Genomic DNA, 22,411 nt, shown 5'->3' on the forward strand with positions numbered 1-22,411 from the left:
TACATCTGTATTGATTGGAATTTTAAAAGGGAATTTCCGGAAAATAGTTATTGTTTCCATTTTTTGTTGTTTATTTTTTAATTAAATTTCCCATAAATCCAGTGGATTAGGAGATGATTTCACTACCTATTTTTTTTTTGCCTTTCAAATGATTTTTTTGTGGCGTGCCACAAAGTCAACCAAAGCCAGGGCTTTGGCGGAGTTATTAAACATATTTGTTTGGGAAAAGCTTAAATTTGTGCACAAAGATTTCGGCTAGAGCTAAATTATTACCGATTGAAAGGGAAGAGATTTAATTTCAGGAAAAAGAGAGCATATTTAGGGCCAGAATGAAAGCCAATGGAAACCCTCAAGGTCTACGATTTGTGACTAGTCTAATCTTCGACTATAATTAAAATTTTTTCCACAAATAACTCCCTTTGTGGCATGCCTCGGCCGAGGCAGCTAAGCTGTCGTCGTCGTCGTCAGGCATTTAACATAAGAAACTCAAACGCAGCACCCACTCTATCTCCCTCCTCCTCTCTCTCTCTCTAATGATGATCCCCAAAGTGAACTTGCTAAAGTAACACACACACACACACAGATACGCACACACAGATACGCGCACACACATGCCTGCAGAGCGGGCTCATAAGCACACAGTGGTATTAGCGCCATAATTCGCAAGTTACAACACACACAGAGGGGTAGGGAGACGGAAAGGGGAAGTGTGTGCATATACCCCCCACAAAAAGGATTAAGTTATATTAAAGATGGCAGCGCTGCATTTTAAGTTTTCTTTCCTTTGACACTGGCTGCTGGAGCCTCAGCTGGGGGAGCCCAGCGGGATCCCCAGAAATTCGCACACGGAATCTTGAGTGGGCCCGGGGGGAGGGCTCTCGGACATGCAAATTCCACAGGCTCAAGCCTGACCCACATTAAAACAAATATGGAGGCTTTCTAAGGCCTTCTAAGTGCAAGGCATTGCGACTGGAAAATGCCCAGCGATGGCCAGAAAAATATATGGAAATATTCTCAAGGGAAATTGTATTTGTTTTTTATATACATTTTAAGCGTTGAACAGCTCCGTTCATTGCATAGATCGTATCTTAACAACACTGGTAAATAATATTGAGGGGACCAAACATATTGAGTATTATAATATTCGGAGGGAACCTTAGAGTTGGCCTATAGTTGAGGCAAAACCCAATCCCTCAATCGCCTCAAAGGCCTGTCAGGTAGTAAAAGTCTCGCTAGCATACTTTTGTGTCTAATCAGCCTGTCACTGTATCTGCTGGTGTACCTTCCAATCTGCTCCTCCACTGTATCCAAGGCAAATGCCTTCATTATTGATAGAAATAACTTTTTCTTGTACTGGCTTTTGTGGATCGGCAGATATAACACCTAAAGGTCTTATATAGCCTATATCGGGTAATACGGCAGTCGTAGTGTATATTCACAAGCCATAAATGTAAGGCCACACTGGGAAAATACCGAATATACGCCCACTAAAACAGTGAGCGGCCACTCCTGTGTGAATCGACGCCGGTCCTGAATGAAGGGCAAATCGAGAAGGTAGGAGTCGTGTCGGAAGAAGAACGAACTCGTTTCTCTACCAAAAACTGTCAATATATATATCTATTGGATAGCAACAAGGTTGTGGTGTCTTTTAAACTGTGGATGCCGCTGGATCTTTGTATCTTACAACCAGGGTTTATATCTGAAGAAGGTTTATACGAAGATGGTCTGAGACGAACTTAGCCTAATCGGCCGATGGTGCCAGTATCCCAAAAGAGATTTTCTAACCTGTGTTGCATTCTTGTAGACCGAATGCTATTTTTTGAAGGGAAATTGGGCAGCGCAATCAAAGAGTGCTTGGATGCTGTGCTTGGAGACTCGTCTCCTTCGATGGCGATCTTCAATAATGGGTTTAGCGAGTTTCAATGTGGTGGCCCGTTGATTTTTGATGAGCCTCTCGCAGATGCCCCAAAAATGGCTACCACGGAGGATAATGTAACAAAAATCCACCATCTCCTATAGGCAGATCGCCCATTAAAGGTGTGGGAGATGGCTGATTCCGGAGGCATCTCGAATACTCGAAGATCGAGGTTAGCCACTCCAGAACAGATACAGCTACTTTTTGGGTTCAAAATGCTTCCTTCTGCCCGTCACATACATCCCCAAGAACACGATATACCCCTCTCAGCTGTGACAAAAGGGTATAATAACATTTCGAGCCTCGAGCAGGCGATAAATTGGAATATATGGCATAAGTTTACCTAATGCCCGGCCCCACCACCCACCACCACGCCCCACGTCATTTGCAGAGCACAAGTCACAGGTCAAGTGTTAATTTTTTGTTCTCTTTTTTGCGTTTGTTTTTTTGGTTTCCTTGATGTGTGCGCAAACTTTGGTTAAAAGTTGAATTTCCAGAAGAAAACAAAGACCAGAAAAGAGCTGCAAAGAGCATGGAAATTATATCAAATAAATTGACTTTCTTTGCGGCTAGTTTTCGGGGTAAAAACAATTCGGTTGCAGACGTTTTCCGCAGTTCCTTTCTTGGGGCAAGAATATCTCCTGAGTTTTGCAGATTTCCATATAAAGGGGGGGGGGCAGGCAGGTCTGATCAGATCTCAAGGTGGCGTCTGGCCAAAATGTAATTTTCCAGCTGTGATATAAAATTCAAGACGCCGCCGCCGCCGCATCATGGCCCACGCTTTTTAACACTTTGCCGTATCCCGAATGCCGAATGCCGAAATATGCTTTACGACCCAACCGTGTCTCATAAAACTTATATGTCTGGGAGCCATAAAGTCCGCAGTAAGAGCCGTGATGGCAGTGGGGGACGGCAGCCAACTTGTTGAAGTGTTTATTGTTTAGAAACCTAACAAGATACACCGACGAGGGCCGAAAGGAGGGGCCAAAAGGGTGGGACATGGGAGCAGATACATATTCCCCCCGCAGATACTCAGGAATCAAGGCCTGACACTTCAACACTGAAAATATTCCACTAGCTATTTCTAAATATATATTTTATTCTACCAAATGGAGAAGCCCAAAAGAAGCAAGGGCTCGGTGGTCCGCTCCGCGCGAATCTCGAAGCAGAGACCCACAGCAACGCCGGCCAGCAACGAGGGCTCCACGGCGGACGTCCTGGTGCTGCCGAAGCCGAAGCCGCCCAGGGTCTTCCTCTACATTCAACTGAACGAAACCAAGATGCTGCCGGAGTCGGAGCACCCGCTGGAGCTGCACTTGTACCACGCCAAGAACTCGCTGCAGAAGATGCAGGAGCGCTACACCACGGAGACGATCATCTACCAGCACGAGTTCGCCATCCAGAAGCCCGTGTTCGCGATGGGCGTGATGCAGGACGATATGGAGGACATGAATGTGTTTAGCGACAATCCCCTGGTGATCACGCTCTACCGGCGGGTGCCCAGGCTCCCCAAGAGGGCGGCGAAGGAGAGGCCAAAGGAAGCCGATGCCGCGGCGGCAGAACTGATCGGGGACACCATGGCCACGCCCTTAGACGCACCCGAGGAGGGTGCCAGCCCCGACGGCCGCCCCGAAGAGCCTGCCTGGGACGAGGGGGACGCCGAGGAGGGGGGCTTCACGGAGGAGCATCTGGAGATGCTCTCGCGCGGCCACTGCGATCTGCTGCAGCTGTTCCAGCAGCGCCGCTTCATCAGCGACATCACGGTGTTTCTCTATCCGGAGCTGAAGGGCTCCAGCGAGGGCCAGACGACCACCTGCACTGTGTGGCACATGTACTCCATCCTGCCGATCCTCAAGGAGTTCAACTTCACCAACCTGGCCTTCGTCACCCTCGAGTCGGTGTACAACGTGCCCGAGGTGCTGCACCAGATGGCCTCCGAGCTGGGCCTCAGCATATCCTTCCGGGCGCGAGTGCCCGACGAGCGGGGCGACCAGCAGGTGGTGCCCCTCTGCACCTTCTACGGCTTCGGGTCGGAGGTGATCAGCGAGCAGAACACGAGCATTGTGTGGGAGAACATCAAGCGGGACATCAATCCCTTCCGCAGCTACAGCTTCAATCAGATGGACACGAATATCCGCGTGAAGCTGCAGCGCGTCTTCCGTCTGCTGCTGTGGGAGAAGGACGTGGACTTTGGCAGCAACGCCATCGATATATTCACGGACCTGGCGCTCGTCAACAACTCCATGCACCGCTATGTGATCAACGAGGAGATGCGCCGCATTCTGGAGGCGGCCGTGCTCCACAACAGCCACGAACTGCTGCTGCAGCTGTACCACGAGTCGCCCGCCAATGTCCTGTACGAGGGTGTGCTCAATCCCAGCATATTCGGCTACCCAGACGGTACATATTCGAGGCCTTATTCGAAGGGGTTTCATCCTTGATTTCCTTGCCTCTTCTCCAGTGAACTACTGCCGCTTTGCCAGCACTCTGAGTCCCTACCCGATGGACTCCACGAAGAGCCTGGTGAAGCGGGGCACCCTAGACATGGGTCCCATGTTCGCCAGCGTCAAGATCTGCTTCTTTCAGTCGATTGTCCAGCGCAACGAGAACCTGGACAAGTACAACGAGGACCTGCTGAAGAGGGCCAAGCTGCTGCGCTGCTTCGACCACACGTTCCTCAACGAGGCCGAGGACGATCACAATCTGTTGCTGGAGCTGTACCGCTCCTTCGACGATCTCATATCGGACATGATTGCGGTCATAGTGAAGCGGGACCTCAGGACCGCGGTGGAGGGGCAGGACTACTTCTGCTGCCAGCTGGCGAACCTCAACAATCTGCTGCTGAAGATCTGCGGCTGCGACTTCAACATACGCATGCCCACCAAGACGAACCTGGAGTTCAGGGTAGGCCCAAGGCTCCACCAAACCTCTAGATTGATTCTCAAGAGCCTAGACTCTCCTTAGGCGATGCTCACGCACATGTACAAGGAGCTGATGGAGCGCATCGAGCGTCTGCTGGCCGCCTGCAGCTGGGAGAGCGTCTGCAATTGTGTGGTGAACTTTGAGTACGAGCAGCTGCACATGATCCACCTCATGGAGGAGGTGCGTCTCATGTGCTTGATTGGAGAGCGCGAGCTGGCCGGCCAGATCTTCGAGGACCTCCGGGACAGCAACTCCCACCAGCTGCTGTTCAATTTCTACAACTTCCTGAACAGCCTGGAGAACGCCAAGTTCAGGCAGGCTTTGAGGTACTTCCGGAACCCCGTGGGCGGCGGCTGGGTGGGCGAATACTTTCCGTGAGTCCAGCCCCGAAACAGAGAACGACTCAGTCACGAGAGACCCCTCCCCCCCACCAGATCCCTGGGCAAGCTCTACATCGACTACATGCTGGACCTGGAGTCGGAGGACGAGGAGCGGCGTCTGCAGGCGTACGCCAGTATGATCGCCAGTCTGCGGGAGTTTGTGGCCAAGAACACCCTCGACCTGGACGGCTATGTGCTGCTGTACTGCTACTACAAGCGGCACGACTACCTGCCGGGCATGGAGTTTACGCGCCTGCGGTTCGAGAATCTGTACGGCGTGCCGCGAAAGAATCTCGCCGGCAACCCGGTCTCGCTCTTCGAGCTCTTCCTGCCCGAGGATTTCGAGCAGAGCAGCGCCAGCACCATGATGCAAGCCAAGTTCTATCCGGTCTTCACCACTTTTGCCCGGATAGGAGCCTACGGCTTTGCCGAGGTGGTGTTCAACGAGATTCAATCGAGTTTCACGGCCACTGAGGCGTATCTAGTGAAGTGCACGCTCAAGATACTCCAGCGGAACATAGACGAGACGTTCAAGGTGCTCGCCTTTCCCACGAACAAAAGTGTGGCGGGAAAGTTGATGGTAAGACTTGCACAGGGAATGCTCCAGTAAATCCCCACCCCATGCCCCACCCAGCACCACTATCAGGCCCACATCAACGGCAATGTGGAGTACACCCGCGGGCGGTTCGACGAGGCCATGCGCTACTTTAGGGAGCTGCTGACCATCGAGGAGGAGGAGGAGCGGGAGTACTTCAAGGTGAGCATCATGCGCCTGGGCCGGCTGGCCTTCGATCGCGGCGACTACGAGCTGGCCAACCAGGCCTACGACAAGTGTCCGCAGCACTGCAACAAGATGAACTTCCTCGTCAGCTACGGCAAGGGCCTGGCCCTGTACTACGTAAGCCTAGACCCTCCCCTCCACTGCCACGAGTCCCTCCTCAACTGTTGAGCGATGTGTTTCAGCTGAATCGCCTGGAGGAGGCCATTCTGTATCTGGCACGCTGCACCGAAGTGGAGGTCTTTGTGCCCGATGTCTGGGGCTACTTGGCCATCAGCAACTTGCGCCTGCACCGCAACAAAACAGCCCTGGAATGCTGGAAAATGGCCAAAATGGTAGGTCCAAATCCACGCCATATAACGAGGAAATAAACCCGTCTATGTCTCGTAGTACCCGGAGATGTTCCTCCACGACAGAATCTACGAGGAGCTGGACAAGATTAACTATTCGGACATCCATCTGTTGGTCGACGACGACGGCAATCCCGCCGAGGTGATGAAGAAAAAGGACTTTATTGCCCTCTGAATACACAATATTAAAGCAGATTTGCATATTTTCCAAGGCAAGAGGTGTCCTAAGTAAACAGAGAGCCCTGTCACGCCTTTCATCGGGTTTTAGCCACATTTATCACTCATAGACAAAGGCCTACGCCTGCCTGGCTGCCTGCATTAGGATAAATTAACTTTATGCATATGCATACACCCGTAGATACATAGATATTTGGTCCCAAATGTGGGACAGGCGCTTGTCCGCAGAGCCGCAGCGACGCCAGCCACCAACAACAATGCATTTTTGGCCAAGGGCAAACCGCCACAGAAACAGCAACAGCAACAGAAACAGCAACAACAGCAACACCAACAAAAACAGAAACAGAAACAAGTGAGATACGTTGTTAAACCCTTTTGGCCAACACTCAAACCCCTGACAGGTGTTTGCTTTTTCATGCTTCCCCTGCGCCAGGGTCTAGAGGAATTTGCAATTAGTTTGTCCCTGGAAATAACGGTATTTATTTCTAAAAATATATATTTAATTTTGAAGATACTAATTTGTTTTTAAACTGCTAAAACAGTTGGTATTTTCCGGGTGGAGGGTACAAAAAAGTGAGGCTTTATTGAGCTGGGGGTTTTACGTGTTGCAAAGACTGGATATTCCTCATATAATCCTGCATTAATCAGCCAACTTAATCGCCTTTCGTTACAATAAAATATGTAGAAAATATATGGCTATTAAAGGCATTTCCTTGAAATATATTCCCCAGCGATCATACATATTTCAGTACTAGCCTCTGAAAATGTATATAATTTTCAGGGATTTAACAATGCCCTTGGCTAAGGTTTTAGCTGGGTATTTGGTGATATTTTTGATGGCCTTTTAAAGGTAAATAATATACAAGTGTAGGCTGTTCAAAGAGTGTGCTATGGGCTATATTCCGGAGTACTAGTGGATTGTATCTATTCTATTCTGTATCTATAATTATTATAGAATTTTTTTCTTTTATTAGAAGCTCTTTCTGATTGCCCTTTACAAAGTGCCCGTTTCGATAGGCCCGGTCTCTTGGCTCACCGATATTTCTGTACCTATATAACTATGGGATAACTATGGGTATCTCCCACAGAGTGTATCGATGGAGTGGCAGATAGAGACCAAAGCGAGCTGTTTGTGGCTGACCTGCTAATGACTATTGCCTTGCTACACCTATAAGCCACTTTTTTTGGCATTAATTTCTTCCATTTCTCCCCTAAGCAATCCCTAGATTGTCTTCCCCTCAGAGTCCCACATTTTTGGCCTCACCTTTTGAGCCTTGTTCTAAGAGAGTTAGCTCCTTGAAGCCATCTTGCCCATTCGAAAGAGCATCTTTGGGTCGTTGTGCCGTGCCTCGACGCCCTGTTGTTGTTTACCTGGCAGCGAGTGCTCCAAAATCCGCTTTGACAGCTCGCCTGTCAGCTCAACTCAAACCGGCCCCAAGGTCCTGCCAGTGTGTGTGCTGCCGTGTAGGTGTGGCCGTGGAGTGGTGTACAGTTTTTTGCTTGTCTTGTTGGGGAGCCTCAACTACATATGCTAATGACGGGGGCTGTCTGTCCGGGCCGGGCCGGGGGATTGGAGACTGTTGGGGACCTGGCCAGCCACTCGGCTGGGGCTTTTGAGCTAGTTTAAGGCCAACTCTCGGCTGCTGAGCACACATTGGCTTCATCAAAATGAAATTTGTGAGCAAACAGTGCGAGAGGGGCGGCAGGACTGCTTTAAAATGCGTTTTCAGGGCACGCATACGCCATGTGCCCTTCGAAAGGACGGGCTTTTGTCGCCCGATGCAACAAAATCAATTAGACACAAGCATTTACATGCCCCTCCACCGATGGGGGAGCGGGGGAGCACAGCAATTGCAATTTAATGTGCTGCCTCTGCTGTGCTAATGATAATGTTGTTATGTGCCTATTATGTGCGTTGTTTGTGGGGTCTGGGGTCTCGCCAGAGAGCACATGTCATTACCATTTGCATTATGCCAAAGTTTCGGTGTCTGACAGCACTCAAAGTGATGCAGTTAGGCCACGGGGCCTCTGGCCGCACGCACCCAATGAAATTAAAGCCAGACCAAACCAGCCACGAGGCCACGTTATGGCCCAAATGCCGGCGCACAAGGCCTTGGAGCCTGAAGTTATTTCTAATCAAAGTATAGGCCCTGGTCGTAGCACATATCTTCGCAGCCGGGCATGTGGATAAAAACTACAACAGCCAGAGATTTGCCCTGGAATTAACGTGAAATTTACACCAAACTGTGAAGCCTGAATAGGGAGGATCAACATGAAAATTTCATTTGAAATTGAATATGAAAAAAGGCCGGGCCCGGGCCCGGGCCCGGGCCCGTGCGACATCTGCTGCAATTGACAATTATTATTATTGTCAGTGCGAATGAAGAGCCTGGGGGCCCCGGGATATCGCCGGCTGGTTGGTATTCATATGGACACCCGTGTAGCGCCGAAAATGCCTTCAATAAAATTCAATGGTCGCATTAAAATCATTTAAATTCTATTGTTCTGTTTGTTGGTTCAATACCCTTTCAAAGAGGGGGTTCTATTCCATGCAAAGAGGGTCGCCAGGGGCTCCAGAGACTCCACTCTTTATGATTGATCGACGGGTGAAGGTATCTAAAGCGGCGACTTGGTGCCTTTTCTTGTTTGATTTTTCGGATTTGCATGTATTTTCTTTACGACTGTCAACCGCACACACGCTCGAAGGGGGTTCAAAGGGGGCTCGAAGGGGGCTCGAGGGGGGTGGCGACAAACACCCCATAAGCTGTTTTCGTTTGCGGATTTAGACGATATCAGCAAATGCATATTTAATGGCCTCCCGATCAATACGATATGCCCGCCTTGAACGATACGCGAAGCCGATTAATGCAGTCTGTATGGAAGGCAGTGCTTTAATGTTTATTTGGGCGAGTGGTGAAAGCATAACTACTGAATAACTAGTGGAATTTATAGACCAACCAAATCGTATCTGCCTTCTCCCAGTAAGTTCTTAAAAGGCGCTTAGTCGGGCTCTCGATTAATGCAGTCTGTATAGAAGGCAGTGCGAGTGTGTGGCTTGGAAGTTGGTGAAAGCATAACTACTGAATAACTAAGGGAACTTCTCTGTCTAGTTTACCTTTTGCTTGATGGGATCTGCCTTCTTAAAATGCTCTCAGTCGGGCTATCTTTTGCCCTGTGTCTCATTTAAATGCTGATAAACTTTGATGGCATCTTCAGAAATACTTACGGAATATATGTATGTGCGTGCGTTCCTGTCACTTGAAAATCATAACTGCCAGACTGGCGCACACACACCTCTTCGTTAACGCACAGCAGCTGCTTTCCCTGGCACCTGTGACCCCCCGGGTGGCCTCGACGTGTTCCAGTGTTTGCAAATTCTCAACTTCAAAAGCGCGAGAACCAGACACGCGTTGGAGCCGGGAGCCGGGAGACTGGATGCTGGGGGAAAGGGTTCTTGGTGCCTGCCAAGGACTCCGTCTTGTTTGCATAATGCCACCCGCCCCATTCCCCCCACCACCGAAACACCGAAAAGAACGAGAGGTAGCGGTTTTTATTTCACAATTTCATACGTTGTTCGCCCGAAAAAGTATTTTCTGCTGACAGTAGCTGGAAATCGTTTGAAGGAAGCTACCGAAAAGGATTTCAGACTTTTGTCGCGTTGATTTGTTTGTTGATTTGCGTAAGTATCGCCCGGGCGTGTCCTGGAGAGTGCCATCCATCGGAGGGCCACAAGTGAATCCCTTTCGAATGTGGCGTTTTGTGATTTGTAGCATTTATAAATTATTTAAAGTGCGATTGTGTGTTGACCTCATGACCTCAAAAGCAGTGACATGGCAGCACCATAAACAGTGGCTAAACAAGGTGCTTAAATTATGCCACAAGATCCGAGACCGGGCTGTAAATAACAAGCAGCCCTCCAGTGCCTCCAGTGGCTGTCCCTCACGCCATTCGGTGGGGCATGCATTCATATTTATGACTGTCTATCTGTGGCTCTTCCTTCACCCAGTGTGCCCCATCCCTTGCTGGAGCTCTGTTGACAAGGGCATGCGTCGCCTGCCACAAACTGTAGCCACTGCCCCATTGGCCCACAGTCGCATCTGGTCGTTGCCTCTGGCTTGTTGCTAGTTGTTGGTCTCATGGCTGGCTGACTTTGGTTTTGAGAAATCAACGCGTGAATGTGTGCTTGTGTGCTTGTGGGTGGCCATATTTGTTGGAGTGTTTGTGTTTGCTTGGCGCTACTCAGCTGGCTGCTGTTTACCCGCACATATATGAATATCAGCGGACAGCGTTTAGCTTCTGATGCACTCCCGGTGCACTGAGAGAAGAGGCAGAGCACCAGGACCCTCTAGACTCTAGGAGCTGCCTCCTCTACCAGCTTACATCTAAAACCTCTTGCCCTCCGCCTGAGAGAGCAGATGGCCTCTCTTCTGTCAAGTTTTGAGTCCCCACCGCAAAAGTTCAATAAGTTGTGTGTCCGTGCCTCTTGCCTCCCGTGCCGTGCCTCCCCCCGACTCTTGCCTGTAGCCGCCATGTTTACCTGGCACAAAACGATTTTAATTAAAATCGGATGCCGAATAGACGATTTCCGTAAAACTTAATTGCGTGCAGCCGCACAAGTTTGTTTGCATTCAAAATGACTTTGATCTGGTCGTCCAGCACTCGCCCAGCAATAGCTGTCAGGTTCTCTAAAACAATATAAAAGGCAACAAGCAGAGAGTGAGAGAGAGGGAGAGGGAGCCCGAAGCAGTGGCCATGTGGCAAGATACAAAATAATAATAAAAATTCATAAATGAATGCTTGAGCGCTTCTTGACACACGGAAGTTAGCCACCGGATGTGGATATGTGTGTGTCTGTGTGTGTGTGTGTGTGTGGGGGGGGGGGGTTGTTTTGTTGCTGCCACTTGAGCACAATTGCTGTTGTCAGTGCTGCATGTGTGTGGGCCACCGTCCTGCTTGGATTTTGATGTTGTTAGCAGTTCCGGCTTTAAGGGCATCATCCATTTATGGTATTTATTCAATGCTCAGACATACTTTTGCCCCAAAAATATTTTTGACAATTTCTCGACAATGGAGCTTTAGCATTGCACCCCCCGAACCGCCGACGCGGGTCCGACACATCCTTTATCCTTTTCCGTTCTGTGGGGCAATAATAAACAGTTTCCGTCACTTGTCTGACATATCTACAAGGCGCAATCAGGGTGGGGGGGGGCACTGCTCCCCTTATGCGTGTGTGTGTGTGTAATGATATGTACAAAAGCTTGACCAAACATTAACCCTTTTCGGGCGGTTTTGCGTGATTGCGGGTGTGTCTCTGTCTGTGTGTGCGTGTGTGTGTGCGGTTATTGCTTGATTAATTTCCGGTCAAATGGCTCTAGACACTAATGACTATTTAATGTTACAATTTACACTTTATTGATTCGCATATATCTGATTGTCTGATTGTTCGATTGTTCGATTGTCCGATTGTGTGCTTTCGTGCTGGTGTCAGCGTAATCGAGGCATTATGTCAAGCTGTCGGTGCCAGGCATTAAATTAGCCATCTTCTCGGGTCCTTAAAGTCCTGCTCGCTGTCCGAGGACGAGTACTCTTTGCCAGAGAAGAAATTAACCAACTTGACAGCCCAGAAGCGGCGGCCATTTAACGGGATAGCTCTGCAACGAATTTATGCAGAATTTTTCTTTATTTCTCTCTGCCACTCTTGATTGTTCCCCCCCCCCCCTCGTTTTTTGTTTTTGTTGATAGACAGAGGGAGAGAGCGGCAGGGAGAGAGAGGAAGCTGGGAAAAGTGGTTTGCATTTTGCCTAATGCGACGTTGCATGAAAACGAAAACAGCAACGTAAACAGAAAATAAAATAAGAATTACTGGGAGACGGGTATCCACGACTGGTGGGATGCTCTGGGGAATAATGGAAATAAATAACAAAGAATAATAGATAATAATATAATAGTATACATAAACAAAACAATAATAACAAAATATAAGTAAATAATAAATAAATAATAATTAATTAATAAATAAATAAGTAAACAATAAATAACTAATTAAATATAAACGAATAAATCTCTAATAATAAAAAAATAGATAAATAATACTACATAAATAAATAATAAATCAAATAAATACAAAAATATTAAATAAATAATAATAATATAACTAACAACAATAATAATATAATAAAAATAAAAAAAATTAATAAAGATATAAAATATAAATAACTTATTAAATATAAACGAATAAATCTCTAATAATAATAAAATAAAAACAAATAAATATTAAAACGAAAATAAATAAAAATTAATAAATAAATAAAAAAACAAATAAATGTCTTACAATAATAATACAAAAAAATAGTAAATAAATAATAATAATATAAATAAATAATAAACAAAAATTAAATAAATAATACTACAAAAGAAAATAATAAATAATAAAAGAAAATTAAATAAATAATAAATAATAAATAAAATATAAAACTAATTAAATATAAGCTCAAGAATCGCCTTGAGAAACTCCTTTTGATATAAGCTCCATGGCGTCCAAATAGGTGTCCCTCTCTTGCCAAAAATCCATCCCTAGAGCTCGCCTGCAAACCAAATAGAAGCTCCTACACCATCGCTCTCCAGGGATTGTAGAGATTCTATATCTAAAGCTTATGGCCAGATCTATATGCCTTGCCCGGCTGCTGGTCTAAAACCGAAAGCAAAAAAATTACTTCCAGCTAAAGCGAATATTTTGCATTTTGCATATGCAGAAACACAGACGCTTTGGACTTGACCGGCCCCTGGGGGCTATGGGGGCTATCGGGGAGAAGCCCGGCCTGGGTCCGGTCTGTGCTGCTGCCTGTCACAGAATTTGCAGCCAGACTGAGCGCAACTTTTGCCCTGGAGCCAGGCTGTGTGCAGTCCCAGCGGGGGTCCATAAGTTATTCCAGGAGGTATGCCAGGGACAGAAGAGGAATTTTGCAACCAACTTTGACCAGAGATGTGTCCCCCGATGAGCAGGGCTTAGAGCCTATGTAGGGTCCTCTGTGTAGTCACAGCTATTATTTTCTAGCATTATCTCATCATATTTCTGCCGTTGCATTTGTGGCTGCAAAGTTGCAAGCATTTCCTGCACAGAAAACAGATCCCGGACCCTGTTTATGGCAGAGAAATGCCAGCTAATTCACAGAAAATACTCAAGAATTATGCGTTGGCTCTGGCTTATCCCCCCCAGCAGTGCAACAGCCCCCTCAGATGCTCGCATAGTTCATCATGTGGCGGATGAATTTGGTTTCCATATCACGTATTTTATTACATCGTTATTCATGATATTGGCTCGGAGGGCTCCGGCCTCTACCATCGCTCAGCATATTCAAAATGCAGTTGAATAGATTTGGCCGCCATAAAGAATACATTAAGTTGCTTAAGTTATCAGGGATCCACATAATTAAATTGATTTCTAGGGGCGCCACTCTACTCGTCTACTCGTCCGAGTATGTGCGGGATTTATGGCCATGTGCGATATTGAGTAAATTGAAAAGCGAGCTTCTAGCAAATGGAAATGTTGCAAAAATGGCAGCATAAATTGTGTATGCATAAATTATATGGAAAATTGATATGTTTCAACTCTTTTGGCCCGGAAGAAACTGGCGAAGCATTTGAAGCATTTTCCCAGAGACGTGGCCCCCGTGAACTCCTTATGAACTATGCGCTTTGTGCAGAGATATACCGGGGATTCCCTCCGGTGCTTCTGTTTGTGCTGTCGTGCTGACTTTGCAAACCCCCAAAATCCCCGACTGCATAAAACTTCATATCGAAATACCAAAGCAAATATTTATTATCCATGTGTACGCAACGAAAACTCTCAACAAAACTCAAGTCGAGCCACACCTCGGCAGAAAACTAAAACGACAAACAGCTCAAGAGGGGGAAGCGACTAGGGGATACCCTGGTTTTCAATGGGGGAATTTTCCAGAGAAGAAGATCGAGAGTTGGGGTTTGTTTGAGGGTCGCTTGAGGGTCTGTTTCGAACACTAGAGAATCTCCTTGATTGTGCTATATTTGAAACCCTCAAATATACATTTTTCTCTATATTTTTTACCCCTCTTTGAAACACAAAATACCCTGCCACTGAGCGACTGCCAAAGTCTAAGAAAATTTTGCGACTAGAAAATTATTTCTGGCATTTTAATACACAACAAGAGACGGCAGCCGAGCCACTAAAATATGCTGGAAAATATTCTAATAGCTTTGCCAGTAAACATTTTCAAGTGTTTTGAATATTCGTTTAGAAGTTTAGTACAATGCGGCGTATGCGTAATGGAATCAAAGCCATTAAGAAAACTTCCCCACAGCACAGAATTTAAACCAAAAAATATTAATAATTCTTTTGAAAGTTTCAAAGGCCCGAAGAGGCCACGTTTCCATGTTTTCTGCACCCTTTAAGTGCCGCTTCTTTGGGCGTAATTTAGAATTTTCCTACTTGAAGATTTCCATGCAATTGCAGTGCAAAAAGAATCTGAAGTGCTAAAATTAAAGCAACAGCAGCTAATTACATGGCGACCTAATTTTATGCGAGAGCTCGGAAAAAAGGAGCCAGCAAAGTGGGCGTGGGGCTGGGGCCTGGGGCCTGGGGGGTGCCAATAAATGGCAACGAGGCCAAGCACCTACCGAAAACAAACACGGAACCACAGGGAAATGTAACGTTCCGTCTCCCTCGCTCCGACTCCAACTTCTGTGCAACTCTGGGGGCTACCCCGGAATCGGGGGGGTTTGGAATCGTATCTGTGTGCTTGTTTTTTGCTAATTAGCGAATAACCGTGTTTAGATTGCCAACACTCATGCCGGGGAAAAGAAATAACAGACGCCGGCAAATTAATTGCCAAACAAGTGAGTGCCGAGTTGGCAACTGGAAATTGCCGCCACTGGAAGCGCCCACCCCCCGCCCCCCGTCACAACTGCCCAGACCCAGACCCGCGCCTAATGTCCGCCAAACAAAAACACTAACCAAAGTCGATGGCGATGTCGAAGCGAGGGCTGCTCAGGGTTTTCCAAAGGGAAAGAAGAGCCAGCTAGGGCCGTAGTCCTGGGTCACCCCTCGTTGCGCTGCACCACGCACTTTTGCAGTCGGGAAACGGAAAGAAAAAGCCCGACTCCGGCCAACCCCGGATGCGGCCGGCGACAGCACTGACGACAGCCGCTGCGAAGGTGACGCTGCCACAGCCAGCCACAGCCTGCCCCAGCTGCGCTTAGTTAATTAGTTTAGCAGCATGCTGGGCCTCTATTCGCAGCTGTATCTGCTGACACTGTATCTGTATCTGTATCTGTATGCTGGGTGAGTGGAAGGCGACTCCACTCTTTGCCACTGCGACTGGGACTGTGACTAGGACTGGGAATTGGGTCTGTGACTGGTTTGGGGGTCGTGTGTTTGCTGTTGGCGGTTGATCAGCATATCCTGTGTCCAGCGGAACGCAGGACCAGCCTTCAATCACAGACGAGCCCCCAAAAGCAGCTGTTTGCAGTTCGCGACTTTAAAATCGCTTAGCTGGCAATGAGCTTGGATTGGTGGACGATGGACGGGGGGGGGGGCGGGGTGGATTTGTTTGTAGTGTCGAGTGGACAAATGCTAATGAGAGTGGCCATCAGGGAAGGGCAAAACTATGGGCGGCTTTCTTTGAGGGCCACTGGCTGATTGTAGGCTGGACTTTGAGGCAGGAATCTTCGGGCAAATTTAAGTTTTTTTAAAGCCCCCGACACAACATCAACATCCTGCCGGCATTACAACAGGACATGGCCGGGGAAAAGTGTGAAACTTTTATTTTGTTTGCCAAGATATAAGCTTAAGCCCTCTGGTTGGTTTGGTCAAGACATGCTCAGGGGAGGGGGGGAGGGCAACAAAGTTTCCAGAGCTCGCCGGGACAATTCCCTGGGGTGTATTTTCAAGTGGGGAGCGAAGCCCCAAACTTTTGCCCATCTCCCACTGAGTAAGCATTAAAAATTGATGAGTTCTTAATTTGCGTTGCGCTGCCGCTGCCGTCGCTGCCGCCGCTGCCGTCGCTGCTGCCGCTGCCATATTGAAAATAGATTAAGTTCTATTATTTGCAGTCATGATGTGGATTAGCACGGACACTCTCCGGGAGCCCAGTTTCTCGAGTGCCAGGAAGAAGGAAGTGTTTTCCATTGGCCGATGGCCCGTTGGCACGTTGGCCCGTTGGCCCCTGGCTGTTGCCCGTTTGTTGCCTTTATAAACGTCATCATTAATCATGCTGACAAGGGCTGCTTGGATTTTCATTTTACGCTGCTCCCACTCCCACTTCCATTTCCTTTCTAGCCCTTTCCCCAATATATGGGATATTTCGATTTGTGTAGCTTCGGTTGCCATGGCCCGTAACAATTTTGTTTGCCTTTTGCGTTCCGTTTGTTGGTATAATTTATGTGCCCAACTGATGCGCAGGCCAACTGTCTTTTTTGGCACCTCTCAGTGGGGAAAACGCTGATGGGACTTGGAGACTTCATACGAAATAGAGCTTGAATTTGTTGTGGGCAGAGGGCTATGAGGTATCCCCTAGTCCATTCTCTAATCTCTGAGAGCGGCAGGCACAGGCCATGTACAATTTTGCAAGTTATTTATGCTCGGCGCGGACTCTAATTGCAATTTCCGCGCAGTCGCGAAATTGTTGCAAAATGTACAGAGGCGCCCCCACACGCACACACGCACACACGCACACAGTGGACATTTGTGACAAATTTTCCAATGGCGTTGGGACATCAGGAATGGTCTATACAAAAATTTATTTATGCTAATTTCATCAAACTGCAGGACGTCGGCACTCGAATGGTGGCTGACAAATATAATAAGAGCTGAGCTGGGCGGGGCGGGGCGGCTCTGGCATTTGCACAAGGTAAATTGAACAGATTGCTCTGCGGCCGGCCTTGATTTTGACCCCCTCAAAAAGCGTACTACTACTATTTAATAATGCACAGAGGCAGTTGATTTGATTTGCCGCTCAACGCTCGACGAAGTTCATTTTTGGAAAATTTAATTAACAATTTTGTATCGCATTTATTGAGTGCCCAGCCAGGCAGGTGGGGGGGGGGGCGGTCTTGTTGCACCGGCATGTGGCATAACCTATCGTAATTAGCTTGGCTCGTATTTAAATTTTCAAAATTAATTAGTTCAAACAACAGTGCGGCTTGTTTACGTATTCATAATGCGCTCTGTTCAGTGTTCAAAGGTTCAGTCAGTGTCTCCTGGTTTTTTGTTGCCCCCCTCCCCCTCGCAATGCCATTGCCATTCACTGGCTGTGAAAATTATGAACAGCTTAATTCAGCTCGGCAATTAATTATTTTATTTACTTTACAGCCGCTGCTGTCCTCTCCTGTCCTGTCCTGTCCATTATGAATGGACATGGCTAACACAAAAAAAAAGGGTACGACGAGTCTGCATGTGTTCAAATATTAATTGAATGTTCAATGTTGTAAGTAGATTTAAATGTTTTTGATTAATTTCTGATTCCTTTGATAGGGAAACTCTCATTTTAATGCTTTGTGCGTCAGTGGCAGGCTGCAGATATTTTCTAGAAATATTGGCAGGCATTTCCATGGAAGAGAGTTTACGGGGAAGGAAACGTGGCCTCATGGCTGATTCATGGGGAAGAAAAGGCTCCATGAAAAGCAAACATGGGATCCACTAGACCCTCTGACGTCTTTACTTTGATCAATTTTCACACTCGTCGCCCTGAACATCAGATTTTGTTTTTGTTTATCAACAACAACTCCGTTTTGGAATACAAAAAAACAAAAAAAAAAAAACAAATTACAGCCTGTACAAAATTTTTGTGATAATGTCCAAGGCCAAGGAAGATGCCAGCCAGATCATAATGACGTGCGACTTTGAAATTAAGGGACAAATCCCCAAGGAGGCGTTCGAGATGTTCGCTGCGGCCCAGGCCCAGATTCTGGGATTGCGCGGCTACATCATCCAGGTCTCTGAGGAGTGCTTCAAGGGGCAACTGCAGGGCGAGGGTCGTGTCATTGAGGCCTTCAAGCAGCTGATCCTGGCGGCCGCCGAATACGTGGCCGCCGTCAAGGATTTCATCATCCTGAACCTCAAGGCCATCGATGAGTACACATATCAGGCCTTCGAAGTGAAGGCCAAGGGGGACAAGTAAAAGGACTTTCGGTGGAGATCTGTGGCAAAGCTTCCGCAGGACCATCCAGCATAAACTAAGCGATCCCTGAGGCATACCTATGACGACTACGATCATGCCCAGTGCGAGAGTGGACGATCCAATGTCCGGGCGCAGATCCGCAGTCACAATTTTGTACACGGTCGCCCAGAATGTTTCTGTTTCAACGACAATATACCATCAATTAAAACACGTACAACAAGTCTGCTTTTTGTTCGATTTGCCTCAAGGCAAAAATAGGAAAAGTGAAATTAAAAATGGCCAGATTTAAGGCTATAAGCATTTTCATAATGCCAGATCTAGCCTTAACGAGGGGGAACGTTGTGAGTTGCTGCGGACACCGCAACTCTACAGTTATACCCGATACTAGGTCAGTATGGCTCTCCTCCGGCAGACGCCGCTAATATTGAACGACACGACAAAGAGTGCGAGCGAGAGAGACAGAAAATCAGTCTGAGCGTGACGTCGGGCGCTGCGTAGCCACTGCAAATTGATTTGTTCCTTTTGGCTATAAAAATGATCTGATCTGATCCAGATTCAGCAATCTGATATATATGATCATTATCTATGATTCTGCGTTTTTAGTTTTCTCGTATCCTCAATATTGTGGATGCAACAGATTTTCGTCCTTTGTGGGGGCGGAAGGGGGTGGGGCGAAATTCTGAGATAAACGTTTTATAGTGACATCTTAAAGGAGTGTGTGTACCAAATTTGGTTACTCTAGCCTTAATAGTCTCTGAGATTTGTGGATGCCCCAGATTTTCGTCCTTTGCGGGGGCGGAAGGGGGTGTGGCGAAATTTTGACACAAAATGGTCAAGGTCCGATATCACAGGAGTGTGGATACCAAATTTGGTTGCTCTGGCTCTTATAGGTTCTGAGATCCTTGAACTCATATTTTGCAATTGGCAAAACCGACCATGAAACCTGTGTGTTAGAGAGAGACAGAGCGAGAAAGAATGAAATTGTTTTCTTGATTCTGGCTATAATAATTATTCGATCTGGTTCAGATTTTGCACTCTATAAGATATAGTCATCTTCTACGATTCTGCGTTTTTAGTTTTCTCGTATCGTCGAAATTGTGGATGCCACAGATTTTCGCCCTTTGTGGGGGCGGAAGTGGGCGGGGCAAAGTTTTGAAATATTCTTGTAGCAGTGACATATCACAGAAGTCTGGATCCAAAACATCGTTGCTCTAGCTCTTATAGTCTTTGAGCACTAGGCGCTGAAGGGGACGGACAGACGGACGGACGGACGGACAGACGGACGGACGGACAGACGGACAGACGGACAGACAGACATGGCTCAATCGACTCGGTTATTGATGCTGATCCAGAATATATATACTTTATGGGGTCGGAAACGATTCCTTCTGGACGTTACACACATCCACTTTTACCACAAATCTAATATACCCCAATACTCATTTTGAGTATCGGGTATAAGAAGGCTAAAATGGCAACACCGCAGCAGTCGCAGCAGTCTGGAAGCGTTTTCCTGAGTCGAGTTTTTCTATCGATAGTTTCAAAATAACTATCGTTCACCTAGAAGGCTTTGGAATTGTAAGAACTTAAAAAAATCAAACATACGTACGTCTGTCTCATTTAGTTCGTTGAAAACTGAGATTCCAGATCATAAAAGTTCCAAAATGTCTGAACATTCGCAAAAAATTAAAGAGCTACAGCTCCTTGCCAGCAGCCAACCAGAAAAGAAGTTTGCCGTTTTCCAGGCGGTCTGGAATCTGCTCTCCTCGGATACACCCCTCAGCGACATTATCCAGGTTTTGGTGGAGTGTCTGAAGAATCAGAATCACCCAATGCTAAGGCTTGCAGCTGTCATTGCCCTGGGCGACATTGTCAAATTCTCACCAGACCAGACCCAGCAGGTAATCAGGTGCTCAGTGCTCGCCAGAGGAAGGTGCTAATCTTGCGTGCTCTCCTCAGGTCGTTGACGCAGGTGCAGTGCCTGTCTTGATACAACTGCTCCACTCTCCCGCTGGGAGTGTGCGCGATGAGATCCTGTTAGCCGCTCTGCTGAATGTGGCCAAAATTGCGGGTATGTCGGAGGCGAACATACAGGTGGTGCTCAGCCATGGGGCGCTCTCCTACTTGCCGGCCCTGCTCTCCCATCCCAAGGAGGCCATACGAGAGGCGGTTGTCTGGGTCATAGCGAGCATCGCCATCGGCAACCAGTCACAAATACAGGCCGTTTTCAATGCGGGTCTCCTGCCGAAAGTGTTTAAGCAACTGAGAGAAGGGGAACTCGAGACGCAGATGCCGGCCGTCTGGGTCATCAGCGATGTGGCACTTTATGGCAGCCACCAACAGGTTTTCGCCATGATCAGTGAGGGTGTCATTCCGCCGTTCTGCGCTCTACTCGCATGCCAGGACACGACCTTGATCGATGTAAGAGATGAGCCTTGGGTGCGGTCCATGTCCTGAAGTAACCATATCTCTTTCAGTCGGTGCTTTATGGCTTAAACCATATCCTCGAAATGGCCGGTGAACATTCGAAGACTGTGGCCATCTTCATTGAGGGTTGCGAGGGTCTGGCCAAGATCAAGAGTCTCCAGAGCCACGGGAATGAGAAGATTTCTCGGCTGGCTAGAAAAATTATCCATGAGTACTTCCCTGATCATGTAAATAGCCAATAGCTAAGCCGGAATGCATTTCTCCTACTGATGGAATGCCTCTCTCTCCACAGATTCACACATCCAGAAACCAGCAGCAGCCCCAATAGAGAGAGCCTGCCAACACTCTACCAAACATAAACAACACACAACGGAACTACCCATGGATGGAACTATAGCCCGACTCTTTGGAGGGTTCCTTCCTCCCTTTTAAGATTGCATTAGAGCCCATTTAGACATGCAGCATGTTGCGACTGCTTACCATTTTCTAGAAATATTAGCGGAAGATTCGTACCAATTTTCTGTTTGAAATTGCATTAATCATTGATATAAAGCTTCAATTGTGTGTGTCGGATCCAAATATTATTCTCAGTGTATTCTGTTCGCAGGGTGCCCTTTCGTTGCCTTCTTTACCATTTACCGTTGGTTACTGTCCACTGCCTGGACTATTGCTGTGCTTGTTCATTCGCGTTCTCTTTCTGTCCCATTGCTGTGTGGGTGTTTGGGAGAGAGACGACGACTCGCTCAGAGAGGATCAAAAGCGTCGAGATGAAGAGAGCGCGCGTTGAGCGTATGCTTCTGCTGCAATGTGTGTGCGTTGGAAAGAGAAAGAACGACCACTGTACTCATAATTGCGTTGCACCCAATGAGTGTCGGAGAGCGTGGGATTGGCAATGCTCGGAGAGTAGTTGGCGTGCTGTTTCGCCGTTTGACGTGCCGCTCTAATGGCGAGAGCGAATACAAGTAAATCAAACTGAGAACCGACTGTGGATCATGCTCTAAATGATAGCCCGACATATGGTAAGGTAGAGGTAGAGGTTGTGGTAGAGGACTCTTCTGGGGAAATCCCAGACATACGATTATTCAACTTTGTGACCATTTGAATACGCCACCCCGCGCTCATCCCGCCTTCCCCTGCCATATGAAACGTTTCCTAATTAGACAGCTCTGCACATCCCTTGGTCATTCACACACCCATACACCGCATAGGACCACCCACGCACACACCCAAATTGGAATGAACGTCGAAAACTTTCAACGCCACAGTGAGGCATTGCGTATGGTTTAAGCCTTATTTATTTGCGGCCATAA

General features: G+C 47.4%; 3 protein-coding genes across 3 annotated transcripts; all 3 read left to right on the plus strand.

Annotated features, from left to right (window-relative positions):
• The first annotated feature begins 2,954 nt into the window (after nt 1-2,954).
• LOC108162518 lies at nt 2,955-7,012 on the plus strand. The gene is made up of 7 exons (XM_017297298.2): nt 2,955-4,315; nt 4,377-4,819; nt 4,880-5,211; nt 5,272-5,797; nt 5,852-6,115; nt 6,181-6,330; nt 6,386-7,012. Exons 1-7 carry the CDS (start codon nt 3,025-3,027, stop codon nt 6,518-6,520), a joined length of 3,141 nt encoding a protein of 1,046 aa, XP_017152787.1. The 5' UTR covers nt 2,955-3,024; the 3' UTR covers nt 6,521-7,012.
• An 11,232-nt stretch (nt 7,013-18,244) lies between these two features.
• LOC108162529 (acylphosphatase-1-like) lies at nt 18,245-18,888 on the plus strand. The gene has a single exon (XM_017297310.2). It carries the CDS (start codon nt 18,348-18,350, stop codon nt 18,672-18,674), a length of 327 nt encoding a protein of 108 aa, XP_017152799.1. The 5' UTR covers nt 18,245-18,347; the 3' UTR covers nt 18,675-18,888.
• Nucleotides 18,889-20,249: 1,361 nt separating this feature from the next.
• Nucleotides 20,250-21,681, plus strand: LOC108162526 (importin subunit alpha-4-like). The gene is made up of 4 exons (XM_017297307.2): nt 20,250-20,575; nt 20,634-21,095; nt 21,152-21,328; nt 21,394-21,681. The coding sequence occupies exons 1-4, from the start codon at nt 20,339-20,341 to the stop codon at nt 21,427-21,429; spliced, it is 912 nt and encodes a 303-aa protein (XP_017152796.1). The 5' UTR covers nt 20,250-20,338; the 3' UTR covers nt 21,430-21,681.
• Nucleotides 21,682-22,411: the final 730 nt, after the last annotated feature.

This window comes from Drosophila miranda, chromosome 4, assembly GCF_003369915.1.
Source record: "Drosophila miranda strain MSH22 chromosome 4, D.miranda_PacBio2.1, whole genome shotgun sequence".
Classification (NCBI taxonomy): Eukaryota; Metazoa; Arthropoda; class Insecta; order Diptera; family Drosophilidae; genus Drosophila; species Drosophila miranda.

Excerpts from the sequence above, each read along its gene's own strand:
- LOC108162518 (XM_017297298.2), top strand. The coding sequence starts at position 3,025 with ATGGAGAAGCCCAAAAGAAGCAAGGGCTCGGTGGTCCGCTCCGCGCGA. Across the intron at positions 4,316-4,376 it reads CATATTCGGCTACCCAGACG|TGAACTACTGCCGCTTTGCC; the intron begins GTACATATTCGA and ends CCTCTTCTCCAG. Across the intron at positions 6,116-6,180 it reads AGGGCCTGGCCCTGTACTAC|CTGAATCGCCTGGAGGAGGC; the intron begins GTAAGCCTAGAC and ends GATGTGTTTCAG.
- LOC108162526 (XM_017297307.2), top strand. The coding sequence starts at position 20,339 with ATGTCTGAACATTCGCAAAAAATTAAAGAGCTACAGCTCCTTGCCAGC. Across the intron at positions 20,576-20,633 it reads CACCAGACCAGACCCAGCAG|GTCGTTGACGCAGGTGCAGT; the intron begins GTAATCAGGTGC and ends TGCTCTCCTCAG. Across the intron at positions 21,329-21,393 it reads ATGAGTACTTCCCTGATCAT|ATTCACACATCCAGAAACCA; the intron begins GTAAATAGCCAA and ends CTCTCTCCACAG.
- LOC108162529 (XM_017297310.2), top strand. The coding sequence starts at position 18,348 with ATGTCCAAGGCCAAGGAAGATGCCAGCCAGATCATAATGACGTGCGAC.